This window comes from Pelophylax lessonae (genome assembly GCF_965119305.1).
Source record: "Pelophylax lessonae genome assembly, chromosome: 8".
Lineage (NCBI taxonomy): Eukaryota > Metazoa > Chordata > Amphibia > Anura > Ranidae > Pelophylax > Pelophylax lessonae.
In genome coordinates this window covers 226,230,663-226,252,417 of record NC_138775.1, presented here as the reverse complement: position 1 = coordinate 226,252,417, position 21,755 = coordinate 226,230,663, and the positions used below count along the sequence as shown (strand labels likewise).

The 21,755-nt window shown below is 42.5% G+C and overlaps 1 protein-coding gene across 4 annotated transcripts in view; it reads right to left on the bottom strand.

The window, feature by feature from the left end:
* Positions 1-1,772: 1,772 nt before the first annotated feature.
* ABL2 (ABL proto-oncogene 2, non-receptor tyrosine kinase) overlaps positions 1,773-21,755 on the bottom strand; it is a 111,287-nt gene continuing 91,304 nt past the window's right edge. For all 4 annotated transcript variants that reach the window (XM_082265503.1, XM_082265504.1, XM_082265505.1 and 1 more), the window contains exons 5-11: positions 20,624-20,708; positions 20,339-20,516; positions 19,985-20,169; positions 18,737-18,889; positions 4,613-4,702; positions 3,991-4,164; positions 1,773-3,841 (exon numbers count right to left, since the gene is read on the bottom strand). In XM_082265503.1, coding sequence (XP_082121629.1) covers positions 2,328-3,841; positions 3,991-4,164; positions 4,613-4,702; positions 18,737-18,889; positions 19,985-20,169; positions 20,339-20,516; positions 20,624-20,708 — 2,379 coding nt within the window. In that variant the 3' untranslated portion in view covers positions 1,773-2,327. The remainder of the gene's footprint in view (positions 3,842-3,990; positions 4,165-4,612; positions 4,703-18,736; positions 18,890-19,984; positions 20,170-20,338; positions 20,517-20,623; positions 20,709-21,755) is intronic.

The following is a 21,755-nucleotide window of genomic DNA, read 5'->3' as shown; positions in this document are numbered from 1 at the left end:
GTTGTGTTCCTTTTTTGTGTTCTCAGAGACTGTTCCCGTTTTAGGTGGTACTGCCTACTGGAGTCTAATACTTATCCAACCTGCGTGATCTCATGAACTTCATATGCTACGAGTGGACTTTAGCACACGTACAAAGAAATAACAGTCTAACTGTATTGATAGTTTGCTTTATACTTTAGAGGGGTCTCGTGCGTGGATAATGGATTCATAACTGTTTTGCCCCATTAGAATACCCTTTTGAGTAATAGTATACCTGCACACTGTTGAGCGTCAAAACTACAGATGTAAAAGCCTTGTTGCAAATTTTCAATTAAGGCTGCTATCCATCATACATTTTACTGCCCTGCTGTGTAGGTAAGCTACAGAGCTCCAGCAAAGCTACATTATGTTTCCCCCCCACTATGCAAGCTGTACAATTAGGCTTGTAATAAGACCAAGCTAAGTGATGCATTGGGAAGTCTAGCTGTGCCATCCCTCTAGATCCCACATACCTACATGGTGCAAACTGCATACACAGTAGAGCACTGTGGCATAAGAACAGGCCACTTCTTTCTCTCTTATTTACACCTATCCTACAAACATTAGAACGCAAAGCCATGCATTAAATATGGAAGGGAAATTTTTTGTTTCTTAACTAATGCAAAGCCAACTGAAACTTTCTTTCTGAGAAAGACAGAAAACCTGCCTTAAGTTAGGAGGGACAGCTCAGGAGGGACCGGCTGAGATTCGAACCATGTATGTGAAGGCTGAACATATCCAAGTTGATCGATCAATCATTATGGGTACAGCCAGCCTGTTGGATTTTACATGTGATTATTGCTAGTGGCTGTTATCGCCACTAGCAATAATCACAGAGTTCTCCCCGCGAGGATGACTTCCCTCGCCGGGAGAACACAATGGCTCTGCGGGATGGATTCTCCCATCAACAATGACTGCGTTGATTGGGGAATCTAGCGACTTCCTTTCCTGCAACCCGTGGTCAGCTTTACACTGTATAACTGGGTTTGCAAGATTTCACGGTGATTGCAATTTTTTTTATAAAACAAGGAAGAACAGCTGCACATAATGCATACTTGTCCATATACACGAATACTTCCTCTAATTTCCTGGCAATGGGCTATGAAATTTGCAGCCTACCAGCAATAGGAAAAAAAGTTCAAGCATGCCGAATGGCCAGCCTAGACTCTCCATAAGTTACTGCCCTTTGGCTTAGATTACTAGCTCACTCCACTGTGTATGTAGATGACTACCAACTTATGGAAGTCACTGGATGGGCTGTTGTTGTGAGCCTTGTCTACCATATAAGCCAACACCGCCATCTAAAAATGTCATACCTCCCAATGCTAACTGCAATTCTGAAACAAAGATACAAGACACTGAAGGTAGAGCTATAGGCAAAACTTTTATTTCATTTTGTATAGAGTTATGAGAGGGTTATAACCCCTGTAAGGTTTATTTTTGCCATCTATGTCCCAATGGGGAGATTTCCTTTCACTTCTTATCCCATAGAAACAGGAAGTGAAAGAAAATCCCTGCAAATTAGGGAATCTCTTGGGTATCTCCAGGTCACCAGAACTAGTGTACCCATTGGAAGAGTTCCCCTTAACTTTTCTGAGGACAACCAAAAATTTGGGATTTTCTTTACTTACACGTTCAACGATAATGGTAAACAGGACAAATTAAGAGGGAGAAACTCCCTAACGGGGACACATACAGCAATAAAAACTGACAGGTGTTCTAATCCATCTCCACTCCATCCAAAACTAAAAAAAAGAAAATAAGTTTTGCCTTTAGTTATACTTTAAGTGACAAAATAATTTGAGCCTGTCATATTTTGAAGATTCTGCTTACATCATGCCCAGGGGAACCTTCATAACATTCAAAGACTGCCATATTTCCTACTAAACAGCAAGACTGTGGTACATAATAAAAACTAAAAAAAAAAAAAAAAAAAAGCCACTCTTCGCTTAGTTTATTTTTGGACCCAGTTAGGATGGAGAAATCTCCATATGAAAATACTATTTAAACCTGAGATGTAAAAAGAACAAAAAGCAGAAACGAAAAAAAAAAAAAATTGGAGTAAAATGATTGTGGTGCCTTTTAGTGTTAAAAAGTATTTGTTTTACTGGACTATAGTGTTTGGTTAAATTTCCCAGCAATTGGTTTTCCTTTAGAAGCAGAGAGGTCTAACCCTTTACTGGCTCCTCCAGCACTAAATCTGACTGTCACACACTGGCCACTGCATCCCAACAGAGGTGGTTTTTTGATGGTGTTTGGGGTGATCAGTAAGAAACGCCTCCTGAATATGTCAGCAGAACCATGATTAGCTACCTCTGCACTACATCACTGATCTCCTGTACACAGGACAGTAAGTTATTTAGTACAGGGTTTGAGCCATGAGAAGCAGCTGCTGCTCCGCCCCCTACAGAAGACACCTGCAGCTCCTGCAGGCTGACCTCTAAGCGACTGACTGCCTCGCGGAAGGCAAATTTGTTTCGTGTTTGGGGGATGGAGTCCACATATCCAGTGCAGTAGTCCAGAAGCTGATGGCCTGTGTCCACTAGCTGGCTGTTGGGTTGGGGCTGTGCTAGAGCAGTGGACAGTATTCCAGCACACTGCAACAGGGCCTCTTTGCTTATTTTTTCTGCAGGTACTTTCTCTGCAGGTTGCTTGGGCTTCCGCAGTGCACCCCTGCCACTTCCAGCTGCTCCATTGGAGAGCTTTCCGCCTTGTGTGACTGGAGGTGGCGGTGGCAGCAAAGGTCGTGCTGGCTTGGATGCCCGTTCAGGGACTGGCTGTGCAGATGCAGAGGGGGGTGAGTCGTCAGCTGACGGCTGCTGGAGGAACCTCAGATTTGGTGGAGGAGGGGGTGCGCATTTTGGCTTTAGGCGGCGATGAGAAGGACGATCCTTCTCACAACCAGCTGGCGTGACATGTTCCTGAAGCAATTTAAAGGTGTGACCTAAAGAATCCATTCCAACCAGCTGGCCATCTGTAGATGCATTCTTCGGGGACGGAGAGATGAGAACTGGCACTTTGTGGTTGTGGGCAGCTGCAGGGAAAGAAGCAGCAACAGCACCAGACTGTTTGCTGGGTGATGACCTCTCATCTGCACCTGTTCGTAAACCACCATTTCGTTCATTGCCCCCAGTCCGCGGAAGCATTTTAGATTTTACTCTGTCCCGGTTTGGCTGAGGGGGTGCTATGTCCAATGCAGTTCTTGGAAGCTCCTGTTGGTTCTCATCTGGTTGAGAAGATACTGAAGCAGCTCGGTCCAACTGGACCTTAGTCCGATGGCAGTTTCTAGGCAGGGTCATGGATATTCTGTCCTGCTCAGCAACAACAGGACTCATGGAAGATGTGGAATTGGACCTCGGAAAAGGTTTCGACTGGTCCTCACTGCTCCCTGATTTTCCTGTCCGCAACCCAAATGTCTTTTTTATGAGACGCGGGGTAAAGAACCCAGATATTCCAGTCCAGCCCCCACCAACTCCAGGTATTGAGTCTTCTGCAAAACTGCGTTGGGATACTCCTCCATAGCTTTTGTGAGAACCAGGAGAAGCAGGGGTATCAATGCCATCGAGGTGTGGAAAAGCAGACAGCTCACCAGTCAGTTCTGGCCTTTTATGGGGCTGGTTCTCCATTTCACGAAAGGAGCTGCTGCGTTTCGGGGGCTGTGGAGCACTTTTCTTCTTCATAAAAGAACTGAAGAAGCCACCCTTCCGATCACGTGTAAACGTAGTCTCTTTAGAATCGCCCAAAAGACTGCTTGGAGATTTGTCCCTCTGCTTGCGGGGAAGGGCAGGAGAGCCAGTGGCTACAGGAGATCCCCGAAGAACTCCTAGAAAAGAAACCATTAAAATTTCAGGAACTGATTACTTTTGAGTGATTTGATGCTACCCTTTCCTCTATAATATATATGACAGCACAGGCAACCGCTATACTAAGCTTAAACAGAAAAGATGTGCATCATATCAGTACCTTCATTACCTGGTGTAGTGCTGGAGGTTGAGTTATCAGATGAATCTCCAGTGCCTTCAATGTTCTCTTTGTTCTCTGCCTTCTTTTTCAATGTGCGGCATTTTGAGGGCAGCATAGGGAGGCGACTCGTACATGACGTTGATGTGGAGGCAGCAGCATTGCGCCCCAGTTCCTCAGCAACCTCTGCAATATGATCAACAGTGCAGTTAATTGTTTTTTTCAAGAACCTTAACAAAAAGCATATTCACCGCTTGCACCAAGGATCTATGCAAAGCTGCCAGGCTTACACTAACAGATAGGATGAATTCACTTACATAAATATAATGCCTCAATTCCAGGGTGCTTTTGCACTGCCCCACTGCAGCACAGTGTACCTGCAATTTTCGTGCAGATTAGCTGCACTTCCCAATAAACTTTTATTATGTGCTGCAGTTTTTGTGCATTTTCAAAAAAAAAAAAACGCACCAAAATCACGGGACATAATAGAAGTCTACGTGAAAGCGCAGCGCACGAAAACCTCAGCTACACTGTGCTGTGGACAAAGCACAGCGAATCAGTGTGAAGGTTAAAAATATATAACTAAACCATATTAATGTAAAACGGGAACAAGAAACAGATATTAGTCCCTTACCTTCATTAATATTGGAATCATGAAACATGGTCTCAAAAGCTTGGTGTGTCTCTGCAAAAGAGGGCCTTTCAGCCGGATTCCACTGCCAGCCTTAATGAGTCAAATAAGAGAAAAAAGGGATTAAATTGGAAGGGAAAAAAATACAAAATCAGGTAATGTACTGTGAAGCCATCTTCACAATGACTAAGTGAACATTGAACAAACATAAACCAAAAACTTGCTGTACAAACCAAAGTTACTTGGCTGTTTTTTCCTTAGGTTACACATAAAAGACCCATCATATAATCATTTAGATTCAGAGACTACGGTAATTTTTTCCTCTTTTTTAAATCTCCTGTAATTGTGTCCTTAGGGAAGGATGGAACGGACACCTCCAGTAAATTATCAACAGTTGAATTTGATGTAAAAGTTTACTTGCATTTATTCAATTTAACCAACTTTGTTAAGTTAAAGCAGTAGTAGATGCTCCATTTTTTTGGCCCCCTGCAGGCTTATGCCATAATTTGCTAGTATGCACTGCACACTAGCACATTTTGACAGACGTACCTTTTAACCTGAGCCCTCTAGCACTGAACTATAACCGCTCCCAATGCTTTCACCTTCTGGGTTCACGCTCTCCAGCCATTTGAATGGCTGGGTTGTGATGACGACACAGGCGTCACGATTACAGTACAGGGCTCTGCATTCACAGTACACAGTGAACGCAGCGTGCACTGGGTGCGTGCAGTGACATCATCAACTGAAGCTGATGTGACTATCTACCAAACACCACGTGTTTAGGAGATATTCACGGTAGTTAGAGGTAAGAAGTTATAAGCTAAGCTGTAGGTAGAATTTTTAAATTACAGTTTACTACCACTTTAAGCTGGCCATAGGCAGACTGAAATTTGGTTAGATGCCAAGGGACCAGGCGAATCTCGATTCGTATGGCTGTCCCCGATTGACAGAAGCTGATCATGAGATCGACTTATGCTGAAAGGACAAGTAGGAAAATGTCTGTTGATCAGCAGATACAAACAATCAGCTGCAGCCGTTGATCAGTGTATTTCGACAGCGGAGGGTCCTTCTTTCAGACTACAATGTCCCAGCATGGGGTTTTCCTCCATCCACCTTACTTGTGTGGATGGAAGAATATATCCATTTTTTTATACTTGTGAGTTAGATCCCTAGTTGCCCTTAAATAGTAGGTGTAGCCAACATCCCGATATGAAATTTATAAGGAGTTTTGGTGCCTCAAACCAAAAAAGATGGGACTTTATGGGCTAGTCAAGAAATAATAAGGTATAAAAAGTATATCACAGTTTATTACATAGGTCATAATACAATAAGGAAAATACGTGCAAATGGGTTATAGACCCATGTGTGTAGTGAAGGATAAGGATGGAAGAGGTGACAAGGTGAATGGTGAACATAGATATAATTCTCTGTCTGTTCCGGCTCATATGTGAGACTCTGGAATGTGTTGAGAGAGAGTGTATATCTCTAATTTCCAACGCGTTTCGGCATTCTATATGTTGCCTTTATCAAGGAAAGAGGGTTGATCACCATATCTGGAAGATATATGGTAAAAATAATGAGTTGTTTACATTATATGTGGATATTTCCAGTAAATAGGAAAAAGAGGAGTATATCAACATACTTGTGACATTGGCGTCTGGTCCCGGACCTTGTTATCTGTTCTCTCAAAATATTGCACACAGGATTTGGGGGAATCACTGTCTCTATGGTGAGAAGGGGTTTAGGTGAATTTGTGGTAATATTGGAGTGGTTTAGTGTAAAAATTTGTTAACAGACTTACAATTTGTGATCGTTGCTCTTGTAGAGGGGGAAAAGTCCCTTGTAGTATCCTAAAATGTTTAATACGGTAAATATTCAGGTGTGGAAGAGCATGATGATGAGGTAAGTTGTTTAATAAAGTAATGATTTTACACTTACAAAATAGATGTAGTTGTTTCTTGTGGCCAGTAGAGGGAGCTCCGGTATGGTATCCCGGTTGTTTCCCTAGTAACAGTAATATACATATGAGCCTTTTGTTCAAAAGGCATTTGTTTTGAAAGAATCATCCAACAGTGCAGTGAATCGACACTGTTGGATGGTAAACTTACAGTTTTTGAGAGAGTAAGGTTCCTGAGTGTTGAAGAGCAGCGGGTCCTGGGCGTCCGGTACGTTCCCTCGGCTGGAGGGAAGTGGCGCCCTGTTAAAAATCCCCGGCTTTATATACCCGCTCGCGCATGCGCAATAGCGCATCGGAGCGTCACAGCGCAGACCCGGCTTCCGGGTGTGCGTGTCGGCGTGGAGCGCGTCAGGCGGACCTGCGCGCGCATCCAGCCTGTGATAGATGTAAGGGAGATGTCCCGAAGCCGCCGACACAGGAAGGACAGAGATAGTGCTCCCTGGGACGGGAGCATTTCTCTGTCAGGTCCCCAGGGAGAAGCCTCTGGGGTCACCTGTGCCGGGTGTGTTTTGAGATGGCAGAGTAAAGGCGCGGGGATATAGAGATGCCACTTAGGTCACAAGAAGGGTGTAAATAAAGTATATTACAAAAGCATCACTAATAATTAGGAAAACGAGAGTATATGTTAGAACATTGTTAAACATCATAAATTGCAGCAAATTAATAACATAAAGGGAAGAGTGGGTAGCACTCGGGGGGGCCGTGTAGGTCAGGGCGGGGCATCCCACTGTTGATGATAACATGCCAAATGGGGTATATGTCTCTTTGTAAAAGGAAAAAAGGCTTGCTGGGGATTATAGTGGAATGGAGTGTGTTTAGTCTGTTTTTCCGGAAACGAAGCCCTCTAAGAAAGGGCGATAACTTTCGTTATCATTAAGTCCTGGGGGTCTAGTAGCGTTGAGTTTTTTTATCCACCGCATTTCTGTTTGTAGTAAGGACTTATTCCAGTCTCCCCCTCTACTTGGAATGTGTATACGATCAAGAACAGAAAATTTAACTTTCGGCATTCTGTATTTATGAAAATGAGACATGTGGCGGCCTAACGGTAAATAAAAGTTACCAATTGACATGCTTTGCATGTGTTGGTTGACCCTGAGTCCAAATTCTTGGCGCGTCTTTCCGATGTAAAAAGCGCCACATTCACAGTTCATTATATAAATAACCCCCTTCGTTTTGCAATTTGCATAATGTCTGGGGGAAAAGAGCTCACCATTGGGTAGCAGAAGAGAAGTTGTTTTGGGAATGACGGCGCATTGTGCGCATGATCCACAGGGAAAGGTGCCTTTGATTTTACAAGGATCTTTATATGATTTCATTTCGCTGTGTACAAGGGTTTGATGCACAGAGCGAGTCTTTTTATAGGAGATGAGGGGGTTGTTGGGTAATAAGTCTTTCAGTGAAGGATCTTCCGTAAGGATGGACCAGTTCTTTTTTAATATATTGCGAATTTTACTGTGCTCGTTGGAGAATCTGAGTATTATTCTGGTTGATGGAGGATCCGTTGCAGGGTTTTTATTTTTGTTGAACAAGATTGTATGTCGATCTTGTTGGTTGACCCGATTAAATGCTTTCTTAAGGCATGTTCGAGAATATCCTCGTGCTAACAATCTGTCAGTTAGAGCATCGGCCTCTTGTTGGAATTTGGTTGGACTACTGCAAATTCTCTTGAGTCTTAAAAATTGACTGTGAGGGATGGACTTTTTGAGGGGTTCTGGGTGAAAACTGGTAGCATGAAGTACGGTATTGCCAGCAGTCTCTTTTCTGAATAGGGTGGTCATGATATTGCCGGTTTGATCTTTGTAAATATAGGTGTCCAAGAAGGGTATTTTTGTTTGGCTATATGTCATTGTAAAATACATGTTGTATCTGTTATGATTCATTTTGTTTGAACATTCAAGGAGTAGATATTCGGGGCCGTTCCAGATGAGGAGTACATCATCGATGTATCTTTGCCATAACATGATATTGGTGGTATATAAGTTATTTTCTTCTGATGTTAAGAAGTCCTCTTCCCATTCGCCCAAATAGATGTTCGCGTAAGAGGGCGCGCAGCTAGTGCCCATGGCAACGCCGCATGTCTGCACATAGTATGTGCCACAGAAGGAGAAAATATTGTGATGAAGTATGAATTTCAACATAGTTAGAATAAATGTATTAAAGTTGATATCATGGTCGCTTTGTTGATAAAGAGTTTTTTGTACTGAGTAAAGTCCTTTTGAATGGGGAATATTGTTGTAGAGTGTTTCGACATCGATTGTGACCAGAAATGCATTGGTGGGTATTGATATATTATCCAAAATTTGGAGTAAGTGTCCAGTATCCTTGATGTAGGAGGTGAGTTTGGTAACATGAGGTTTGAGGTGGGCATCAATGACTTGGCTCATTTTTTCTGTAATGCTGCCGTTACCGGAGATGATGGGTCGTCCGGGTGGATTTTGTGGATCTTTGTGCACTTTGGGTAAGGCATAAAAAGTCGGAACCTTGGGATATTTCGTTCGAATGAACTCCCAGAGGGTCTTAGTGATGGTATTGTTGCTATAAGCTTGATCAACCAATGTATAGAATTCTTGGTTGAAGCTGTGTACCATAAGGGGAGAAATCTGTTTATAATATTTTTTGTTTTCCAGAATGTTAAGACACATTTGTTTGTAATCTTCATTGTTCATTAGAACCACATTACCCCCCTTGTCAGAGGGTTTAATTGTAATGTCTTGGTTATTTTGAAGTTCTTTAAGTGCTTTTGTGTGTTCTGGAGTTAAGTTGGTAGAGTAGGTGGTTCTGCGTAATTGTTCAATATCTTTGGTTGTCTGACGAACAAATAGTGCTATAGCTGGGTTAGTGTTGATGGGGGGATATTTAGGTGATTTCCTCTTGAATTGAGTAGTAGTGGTTGGTGGGATATCAGGTTCTTCTTCATCACTGTCTGTTAATGAGTCCATGTCTTCTACATCATCTAGTCCACCTTCCTCGAGGAGTAGGTTGAGGTCTCTGATAGCCCTGAATTCAGCGGCTGTAAGTGGAGTTGGTGTAGGTTGTGTCATTGGTTTTTTGCTATAGCAAACCTTAAGTGTAAGGTTGCGTGCAAATAAATTAATATCTTTAATGGTTTCGAAAGTATCCATGCTTTTGTTGGGACAGAAAGATAGTCCTAAAGATAGGACTTCTTTCTGTGCTGTGGTAAGGTTATGTGAAGAGAGGTTTATGACATTTAGTCCCTCTTGTCTTCCTGTCTTTGTGTGTCCTGGTTCGCTTTGGTTTTGTTGTAAACTTTGCCTAAAAAAGCACCCCTTTGATTGGAGCGGGTGAACATTTCATGTGGTTTTAATGTTTTCGTAGCCGTTTCTGTTATTTCGGTGTCAGATGCACAGGCTTCTGATTGATCTTGAGGTATTGCCCAATCACTTCTGTCGGGGTTCCTAGGGGTCCTTTGTGTGGTACTTTTTTGGGGCATATTTCTGCCTTTGTTCATGTCAGAGCCAGAGTTGTAGGAAGATGAGTCAGAGGATTGTTGCTGGTAAGGGTATCTTGGAGCACGGTTTTTGTTGCGATTTGATCTTGTGGAATTTGTCCATCTGTATGCGCGGCCTTGTGTAAATGCATTCTTGTCGCGCCAATATTTCTTTTCTTTTTTGACTAGTATCTCCTTGCTGTACTCTTCCAGATGTGCCTTTAGCTTGGTTTCCTCTGTGCTGTAAAGTGCGGCTGTTTTTAATGGGGCGAGTTGGTCATAAATTTTTTTGATTTCTCCCTCAAGGCTTTTACTTTGTCGAAGGTATTCCCCTTGAAGAAGTAACATGAGGTTTTTTGAACATTGGTTAAGTATATCTTCCCATTCTTGTTTCATCAAAGCTGTAATGTTGTCTAATGTGGGAAAGATTTGGATACGTAAACCAGCCGGGTTAATGTTTTCTTTTATGTATCTGTCAAAAGTGCGGACGTGCCAGTGTAGGGCTGACTTCCTTTCGAGGTGTTTTTTTAAAGTAGTGAAAAGTGCGGTGATGTCAGAGTTTAGCTGTTCTTTCTCTTTGAAGTTGGATTGTATGTTTAGCATCAGGGAGTCCCACTCCGTACCCACAAGGTCCCCCATTGTGCCCCCAGTCTCCCTTGCGAGTGAATCCAGCTTGAATTTAAGTAGTAGCTGGAAAACAATATTAGGAACCCTGCGGCTCCTCCGTGAGTGAACCAAAGTTCAAAGACAGGGGAAAGCCGGGGTTGATTAAGTCGATAAATATATGCGTTTTTGCCTTGCTGCCCGACAAAAAACAAAATAATATGGAGACTTTGGGTCTATGGATCTAGGAGGTCACGGATGTGTTATCCATCCAAAAAATCGATACTTGTGAGTTAGATCCCTAGTTGCCCTTAAATAGTAGGTGTAGCCAACATCCCGATATGAAATTTATAAGGAGTTTTGGTGCCTCAAACCAAAAAAGATGGGACTTTATGGGCTAGTCAAGAAATAATAAGGTATAAAAAGTATATCACAGTTTATTACATAGGTCATAATACAATAAGGAAAATACGTGCAAATGGGTTATAGACCCATGTGTGTAGTGAAGGATAAGGATGGAAGAGGTGACAAGGTGAATGGTGAACATAGATATAATTCTCTGTCTGTTCCGGCTCATATGTGAGACTCTGGAATGTGTTGAGAGAGAGTGTATATCTCTAATTTCCAACGCGTTTCGGCATTCTATATGTTGCCTTTATCAAGGAAAGAGGGTTGATCACCATATCTGGAAGATATATGGTAAAAATAATGAGTTGTTTACATTATATGTGGATATTTCCAGTAAATAGGAAAAAGAGGAGTATATCAACATACTTGTGACATTGGCGTCTGGTCCCGGACCTTGTTATCTGTTCTCTCAAAATATTGCACACAGGATTTGGGGGAATCACTGTCTCTATGGTGAGAAGGGGTTTAGGTGAATTTGTGGTAATATTGGAGTGGTTTAGTGTAAAAATTTGTTAACAGACTTACAATTTGTGATCGTTGCTCTTGTAGAGGGGGAAAAGTCCCTTGTAGTATCCTAAAATGTTTAATACGGTAAATATTCAGGTGTGGAAGAGCATGATGATGAGGTAAGTTGTTTAATAAAGTAATGATTTTACACTTACAAAATAGATGTAGTTGTTTCTTGTGGCCAGTAGAGGGAGCTCCGGTATGGTATCCCGGTTGTTTCCCTAGTAACAGTAATATACATATGAGCCTTTTGTTCAAAAGGCATTTGTTTTGAAAGAATCATCCAACAGTGCAGTGAATCGACACTGTTGGATGGTAAACTTACAGTTTTTGAGAGAGTAAGGTTCCTGAGTGTTGAAGAGCAGCGGGTCCTGGGCGTCCGGTACGTTCCCTCGGCTGGAGGGAAGTGGCGCCCTGTTAAAAATCCCCGGCTTTATATACCCGCTCGCGCATGCGCAATAGCGCATCGGAGCGTCACAGCGCAGACCCGGCTTCCGGGTGTGCGTGTCGGCGTGGAGCGCGTCAGGCGGACCTGCGCGCGCATCCAGCCTGTGATAGATGTAAGGGAGATGTCCCGAAGCCGCCGACACAGGAAGGACAGAGATAGTGCTCCCTGGGACGGGAGCATTTCTCTGTCAGGTCCCCAGGGAGAAGCCTCTGGGGTCACCTGTGCCGGGTGTGTTTTGAGATGGCAGAGTAAAGGCGCGGGGATATAGAGATGCCACTTAGGCACACCCGGCACAGGTGACCCCAGAGGCTTCTCCCTGGGGACCTGACAGAGAAATGCTCCCGTCCCAGGGAGCACTATCTCTGTCCTTCCTGTGTCGGCGGCTTCGGGACATCTCCCTTACATCTATCACAGGCTGGATGCGCGCGCAGGTCCGCCTGACGCGCTCCACGCCGACACGCACACCCGGAAGCCGGGTCTGCGCTGTGACGCTCCGATGCGCTATTGCGCATGCGCGAGCGGGTATATAAAGCCGGGGATTTTTAACAGGGCGCCACTTCCCTCCAGCCGAGGGAACGTACCGGACGCCCAGGACCCGCTGCTCTTCAACACTCAGGAACCTTACTCTCTCAAAAACTGTAAGTTTACCATCCAACAGTGTCGATTCACTGCACTGTTGGATGATTCTTTCAAAACAAATGCCTTTTGAACAAAAGGCTCATATGTATATTACTGTTACTAGGGAAACAACCGGGATACCATACCGGAGCTCCCTCTACTGGCCACAAGAAACAACTACATCTATTTTGTAAGTGTAAAATCATTACTTTATTAAACAACTTACCTCATCATCATGCTCTTCCACACCTGAATATTTACCGTATTAAACATTTTAGGATACTACAAGGGACTTTTCCCCCTCTACAAGAGCAACGATCACAAATTGTAAGTCTGTTAACAAATTTTTACACTAAACCACTCCAATATTACCACAAATTCACCTAAACCCCTTCTCACCATAGAGACAGTGATTCCCCCAAATCCTGTGTGCAATATTTTGAGAGAACAGATAACAAGGTCCGGGACCAGACGCCAATGTCACAAGTATGTTGATATACTCCTCTTTTTCCTATTTACTGGAAATATCCACATATAATGTAAACAACTCATTATTTTTACCATATATCTTCCAGATATGGTGATCAACCCTCTTTCCTTGATAAAGGCAACATATAGAATGCCGAAACGCGTTGGAAATTAGAGATATACACTCTCTCTCAACACATTCCAGAGTCTCACATATGAGCCGGAACAGACAGAGAATTATATCTATGTTCACCATTCACCTTGTCACCTCTTCCATCCTTATCCTTCACTACACACATGGGTCTATAACCCATTTGCACGTATTTTCCTTATTGTATTATGACCTATGTAATAAACTGTGATATACTTTTTATACCTTATTATTTCTTGACTAGCCCATAAAGTCCCATCTTTTTTGGTTTGAGGCACCAAAACTCCTTATAAATTTCATATCGGGATGTTGGCTACACCTACTATTTAAGGGCAACTAGGGATCTAACTCACAAGTATCGATTTTTTGGATGGATAACACATCCGTGACCTCCTAGATCCATAGACCCAAAGTCTCCATATTATTTTGTTTTTTGTCGGGCAGCAAGGCAAAAACGCATATATTTATCGACTTAATCAACCCCGGCTTTCCCCTGTCTTTGAACTTTGGTTCACTCACGGAGGAGCCGCAGGGTTCCTAATATTGTTTTCCAGCTACTACTTAAATTCAAGCTGGATTCACTCGCAAGGGAGACTGGGGGCACAATGGGGGACCTTGTGGGTACGGAGTGGGACTCCCTGATGCTAAACATACAATCCAACTTCAAAGAGAAAGAACAGCTAAACTCTGACATCACCGCACTTTTCACTACTTTAAAAAAACACCTCGAAAGGAAGTCAGCCCTACACTGGCACGTCCGCACTTTTGACAGATACATAAAAGAAAACATTAACCCGGCTGGTTTACGTATCCAAATCTTTCCCACATTAGACAACATTACAGCTTTGATGAAACAAGAATGGGAAGATATACTTAACCAATGTTCAAAAAACCTCATGTTACTTCTTCAAGGGGAATACCTTCGACAAAGTAAAAGCCTTGAGGGAGAAATCAAAAAAATTTATGACCAACTCGCCCCATTAAAAACAGCCGCACTTTACAGCACAGAGGAAACCAAGCTAAAGGCACATCTGGAAGAGTACAGCAAGGAGATACTAGTCAAAAAAGAAAAGAAATATTGGCGCGACAAGAATGCATTTACACAAGGCCGCGCATACAGATGGACAAATTCCACAAGATCAAATCGCAACAAAAACCGTGCTCCAAGATACCCTTACCAGCAACAATCCTCTGACTCATCTTCCTACAACTCTGGCTCTGACATGAACAAAGGCAGAAATATGCCCCAAAAAAGTACCACACAAAGGACCCCTAGGAACCCCGACAGAAGTGATTGGGCAATACCTCAAGATCAATCAGAAGCCTGTGCATCTGACACCGAAATAACAGAAACGGCTACGAAAACATTAAAACCACATGAAATGTTCACCCGCTCCAATCAAAGGGGTGCTTTTTTAGGCAAAGTTTACAACAAAACCAAAGCGAACCAGGACACACAAAGACAGGAAGACAAGAGGGACTAAATGTCATAAACCTCTCTTCACATAACCTTACCACAGCACAGAAAGAAGTCCTATCTTTAGGACTATCTTTCTGTCCCAACAAAAGCATGGATACTTTCGAAACCATTAAAGATATTAATTTATTTGCACGCAACCTTACACTTAAGGTTTGCTATAGCAAAAAACCAATGACACAACCTACACCAACTCCACTTACAGCCGCTGAATTCAGGGCTATCAGAGACCTCAACCTACTCCTCGAGGAAGGTGGACTAGATGATGTAGAAGACATGGACTCATTAACAGACAGTGATGAAGAAGAACCTGATATCCCACCAACCACTACTACTCAATTCAAGAGGAAATCACCTAAATATCCCCCCATCAACACTAACCCAGCTATAGCACTATTTGTTCGTCAGACAACCAAAGATATTGAACAATTACGCAGAACCACCTACTCTACCAACTTAACTCCAGAACACACAAAAGCACTTAAAGAACTTCAAAATAACCAAGACATTACAATTAAACCCTCTGACAAGGGGGGTAATGTGGTTCTAATGAACAATGAAGATTACAAACAAATGTGTCTTAACATTCTGGAAAACAAAAAATATTATAAACAGATTTCTCCCCTTATGGTACACAGCTTCAACCAAGAATTCTATACATTGGTTGATCAAGCTTATAGCAACAATACCATCACTAAGACCCTCTGGGAGTTCATTCGAACGAAATATCCCAAGGTTCCGACTTTTTATGCCTTACCCAAAGTGCACAAAGATCCACAAAATCCACCCGGACGACCCATCATCTCCGGTAACGGCAGCATTACAGAAAAAATGAGCCAAGTCATTGATGCCCACCTCAAACCTCATGTTACCAAACTCACCTCCTACATCAAGGATACTGGACACTTACTCCAAATTTTGGATAATATATCAATACCCACCAATGCATTTCTGGTCACAATCGATGTCGAAACACTCTACAACAATATTCCCCATTCAAAAGGACTTTACTCAGTACAAAAAACTCTTTATCAACAAAGCGACCATGATATCAACTTTAATACATTTATTCTAACTATGTTGAAATTCATACTTCATCACAATATTTTCTCCTTCTGTGGCACATACTATGTGCAGACATGCGGCGTTGCCATGGGCACTAGCTGCGCGCCCTCTTACGCGAACATCTATTTGGGCGAATGGGAAGAGGACTTCTTAACATCAGAAGAAAATAACTTATATACCACCAATATCATGTTATGGCAAAGATACATCGATGATGTACTCCTCATCTGGAACGGCCCCGAATATCTACTCCTTGAATGTTCAAACAAAATGAATCATAACAGATACAACATGTATTTTACAATGACATATAGCCAAACAAAAATACCCTTCTTGGACACCTATATTTACAAAGATCAAACCGGCAATATCATGACCACCCTATTCAGAAAAGAGACTGCTGGCAATACCGTACTTCATGCTACCAGTTTTCACCCAGAACCCCTCAAAAAGTCCATCCCTCACAGTCAATTTTTAAGACTCAAGAGAATTTGCAGTAGTCCAAACAAATTCCAACAAGAGGCCGATGCTCTAACTGACAGATTGTTAGCACGAGGATATTCTCGAACATGCCTTAAGAAAGCATTTAATCGGGTCAACCAACAAGATCGACATACAATCTTGTTCAACAAAAATAAAAACCCTGCAACGGATCCTCCATCAACCAGAATAATACTCAGATTCTCCAACGAGCACAGTAAAATTCGCAATATATTAAAAAAGAACTGGTCCATCCTTACGGAAGATCCTTCACTGAAAGACTTATTACCCAACAACCCCCTCATCTCCTATAAAAAGACTCGCTCTGTGCATCAAACCCTTGTACACAGCGAAATGAAATCATATAAAGATCCTTGTAAAATCAAAGGCACCTTTCCCTGTGGATCATGCGCACAATGCGCCGTCATTCCCAAAACAACTTCTCTTCTGCTACCCAATGGTGAGCTCTTTTCCCCCAGACATTATGCAAATTGCAAAACGAAGGGGGTTATTTATATAATGAACTGTGAATGTGGCGCTTTTTACATCGGAAAGACGCGCCAAGAATTTGGACTCAGGGTCAACCAACACATGCAAAGCATGTCAATTGGTAACTTTTATTTACCGTTAGGCCGCCACATGTCTCATTTTCATAAATACAGAATGCCGAAAGTTAAATTTTCTGTTCTTGATCGTATACACATTCCAAGTAGAGGGGGAGACTGGAATAAGTCCTTACTACAAACAGAAATGCGGTGGATAAAAAAACTCAACGCTACTAGACCCCCAGGACTTAATGATAACGAAAGTTATCGCCCTTTCTTAGAGGGCTTCGTTTCCGGAAAAACAGACTAAACACACTCCATTCCACTATAATCCCCAGCAAGCCTTTTTTCCTTTTACAAAGAGACATATACCCCATTTGGCATGTTATCATCAACAGTGGGATGCCCCGCCCTGACCTACACGGCCCCCCCGAGTGCTACCCACTCTTCCCTTTATGTTATTAATTTGCTGCAATTTATGATGTTTAACAATGTTCTAACATATACTCTCGTTTTCCTAATTATTAGTGATGCTTTTGTAATATACTTTATTTACACCCTTCTTGTGACCTAAGTGGCATCTCTATATCCCCGCGCCTTTACTCTGCCATCTCAAAACACACCCGGCACAGGTGACCCCAGAGGCTTCTCCCTGGGGACCTGACAGAGAAATGCTCCCGTCCCAGGGAGCACTATCTCTGTCCTTCCTGTGTCGGCGGCTTCGGGACATCTCCCTTACATCTATCACAGGCTGGATGCGCGCGCAGGTCCGCCTGACGCGCTCCACGCCGACACGCACACCCGGAAGCCGGGTCTGCGCTGTGACGCTCCGATGCGCTATTGCGCATGCGCGAGCGGGTATATAAAGCCGGGGATTTTTAACAGGGCGCCACTTCCCTCCAGCCGAGGGAACGTACCGGACGCCCAGGACCCGCTGCTCTTCAACACTCAGGAACCTTACTCTCTCAAAAACTGTAAGTTTACCATCCAACAGTGTCGATTCACTGCACTGTTGGATGATTCTTTCAAAACAAATGCCTTTTGAACAAAAGGCTCATATGTATATTACTGTTACTAGGGAAACAACCGGGATACCATACCGGAGCTCCCTCTACTGGCCACAAGAAACAACTACATCTATTTTGTAAGTGTAAAATCATTACTTTATTAAACAACTTACCTCATCATCATGCTCTTCCACACCTGAATATTTACCGTATTAAACATTTTAGGATACTACAAGGGACTTTTCCCCCTCTACAAGAGCAACGATCACAAATTGTAAGTCTGTTAACAAATTTTTACACTAAACCACTCCAATATTACCACAAATTCACCTAAACCCCTTCTCACCATAGAGACAGTGATTCCCCCAAATCCTGTGTGCAATATTTTGAGAGAACAGATAACAAGGTCCGGGACCAGACGCCAATGTCACAAGTATGTTGATATACTCCTCTTTTTCCTATTTACTGGAAATATCCACATATAATGTAAACAACTCATTATTTTTACCATATATCTTCCAGATATGGTGATCAACCCTCTTTCCTTGATAAAGGCAACATATAGAATGCCGAAACGCGTTGGAAATTAGAGATATACACTCTCTCTCAACACATTCCAGAGTCTCACATATGAGCCGGAACAGACAGAGAATTATATCTATGTTCACCATTCACCTTGTCACCTCTTCCATCCTTATCCTTCACTACACACATGGGTCTATAACCCATTTGCACGTATTTTCCTTATTGTATTATGACCTATGTAATAAACTGTGATATACTTTTTATACCTTATTATTTCTTGACTAGCCCATAAAGTCCCATCTTTTTTGGTTTGAGGCACCAAAACTCCTTATAAATTATATATCCATTTTTTTTTTCGTTCAGCCCTCTAGGTGAAAGTGTATCAAAATTTATTGGAGACAATACAAAAGATATACTCACACGCTCTCATCAGCTCATAGACCTTCGGAGGACAACCCTCTGGCTGTTCCATGCGGTAACCTTTCTCCAGCAAGTCATACACCTGAGATAAGTCAATGCCAGGGTAAGGAGACATGCCATAGGTGGCAATCTCCCAGAGTAGAACTCCAAATGCTGCAGAAAACAGAAGCAAGTCATTAAGCTCTTGTAAAAAAGTCAGTCCACAGCTAGTTAACTTGTGCTTTATAAAAAGCGCAAGTATAATTATTTTTATCCAGCAGGAAAATTGATACTAGTAAAACCAGCTTAGATTTTTATTTGTAGGATATTTACCCCCTTCTGACGGCCCTAGAAGCCTGCAAACCTTGATTATCTCAATAAGATATGCCCTACCCAGGCATGACACTGTAAGATCTAGGTGGAAGGGGCATGCATAGTCTTTACTATGCAGGAATGGAGGCATTTCAGGAGGAGCACTTGGCTGCAATGTGTTACAACCTGAGACAAAAATGTGAACTTACTGTGTTGTAAGCTATCAACTACAGTTGTTTAACTAGTTACCTTTAAATACAGTCCCTTACATGTGTGCAATATCTAAGGCCATGTGCAAACTGTAACCTTTTCTGCTTTAAAGGACCTAAAATAAAGCAGATATAGATTTAGTTTACGTTTTTAGGGTTATATATTCGAGATGTAGTTTACAATTATATTCCTATAGCATGAAGTCATCTAAGGTAACGAGACTTTCGAGGTTTTTTAAGATGTTGACAGCTTTAGTTTGGGTCTACACACACTGCAGAGCGGCACACAGCAGGGGCTCCGATGCATCCCGGTTCTCCATTTCAGGGAAGAATCAGGTCCGGGTTTCTTTGCCTTAATTAGTACCTGAAACTGAGCCAGACACGCACGGAACCCTTCTGCTAACCGGACCACGGCAGCCCCGGAGCTGTGTGACTCGGCTCTATTGAGTCGGTCATGCAAAATGAATATGGGGAACCCCACATCAGTATGAACCCAGCCTCAAGAAAATATGAAATATTCAATTTCCTCAACTAAATTATATTGGAACTAGTCAGAATCAAGGCACAAGGTAGTTGGATCTATTAACGCTTCTTACTTTTTTTGACAAACATTGGAATTTTAAGTACTATACTGCATACAAAAATACTCCATATACATCCTATATAACATACTTTTTTCAGATTAGACCGCAAAATCAGACTATATAAGAAGTTAGGGAAAGTAATCTACCTAAGCTTTGCTTCTTACCCCAGACATCTGACTTTATGGAGAAAGTATTGTATGCTAGACTTTCTGGAGCAGTCCATTTTATGGGGAACTTGGCACCAGCATGAGCCGTGTATGTGTCTCCTGTCATGAGTCGAGAGAGTCCAAAATCAGCCACCTTCACCACATGATTTTCGCCCACAAGACAGTTCCTTGCTGCAAGATCCCTAGGAAATAGAGAAAAAAATAAGGAATTTAAAGAAACCCGCAAAAAACAACATAAAACAAACCCATCCTTAGCTGCACTCTGAGATACACGATACATACTATGCATTCACTATAAATAGGGACAGTGAGTGCAAAATGAGTACCGAGCAAAAATTGCATGCAGCTCACCGGTGTATGAAGTTTTTTCGCTCCAGGTACTCCATGGCAGAGGAGATCTGAGTGGCCATGTAAAGCAGAACTACAGCAGTGACTTCCTCCCGGTTACACTCTCGGAGATAGTCCAGCAGGTTCCCATAGTGCATGTACTCTGTAACGATGTAAAAGGGGGGCTCCAGTGTGCAGACACCTGATAAAATAAAACAATTGCTCTAAAAGGAGGGAAAGCATTCTAAAGAAAACCTATTCATATGGGGCAATTAAATGCAAAGAACATGGGGTTCTTTCTATACCAACCTAGGAGTTGGACAAGGTTGGGATGCTTGATTTCTTTCATCACTGCTGCCTCCTTAAGAAATTCTTCAACCTCCATAGTATCTTCCTGAAAAGAAGAAAAAAATACAAAGAATCCAAAGAGTGGTCCATCATTTACATTCCAAATTCCAGAGCAAGACTTTACTCATTTATGAAACAGATGATTTACTTAACTTTTTTTTCATTATTAAATAGGAAAATGCCCTTTAACTGAATCACTATACCAGCACGCTCTGGTATGTACATTTCAAACCGCTCTCATGGCCCAGAAAGCCAGGCCCCGTCATCTAAGCCTCACTCCCGGGCCATCACAGATGAGCCTGCCATATAGCTACCAGTGAAGTTTTAGCAGATCTCCTACAACTTCAGGTACGCTTAGACTGCATTTTTGTTCTGAGTCACCGATTTGCTGAGTTAATGTATAAAGATAGATCCAAAACTTGCACCTTCAAAAACAAATTGACTATGGCAGCTTTAATTTTTTTTTTTTTCATCTTAACAGGCATCTATTAAATGTACTCTCCAGCCAAACATGAAAGTTTTTCATTGTGACTTGCTCACATGATGCTTTCTACTTTCTGTGCAATTCATTTTTTTTCCATCCAACCAGGCTGCTCACTAATGGCACTTTTCCACTGCAAGTACCGGTTCGGCTATACTCGGCCCGGTTTGCTTTTCCACTGCTGGTACCGCATGGTACGGTGTTGGAACGGTTCGGTACGGTAGGCTATGGTTTGCTTTTCCACTAAAGTAGTACTAAAGTTAAGTGGGTGGGATAACAATGGGGTGGGTGGGATTCTCTGACCAATCAGTGGCTAGTAGTGACTGCATGCAAAGGATTGTGGGATATGGTACCGGGTATGGTACCTCTTGGAACCACAATCGAGGTGGTACTGTTTTTGAGAGCCGTACCTTTCGGTTCCATGCAGTGGAAAAGCGCCGCCGTATCGTACCGTACCGAACCGTTCCTACACTATACCATGCGGTACCAGCAGTGGAAAAGCACAAAAGCGAGCCGAACCGCTCGGTTCCATGCAGTGGAAAAGCGCCATATGTAAATTCCCGGAGGTAAAGATATCCTTATCTTCTGACTGCATTGCAGACTGCACAGTGC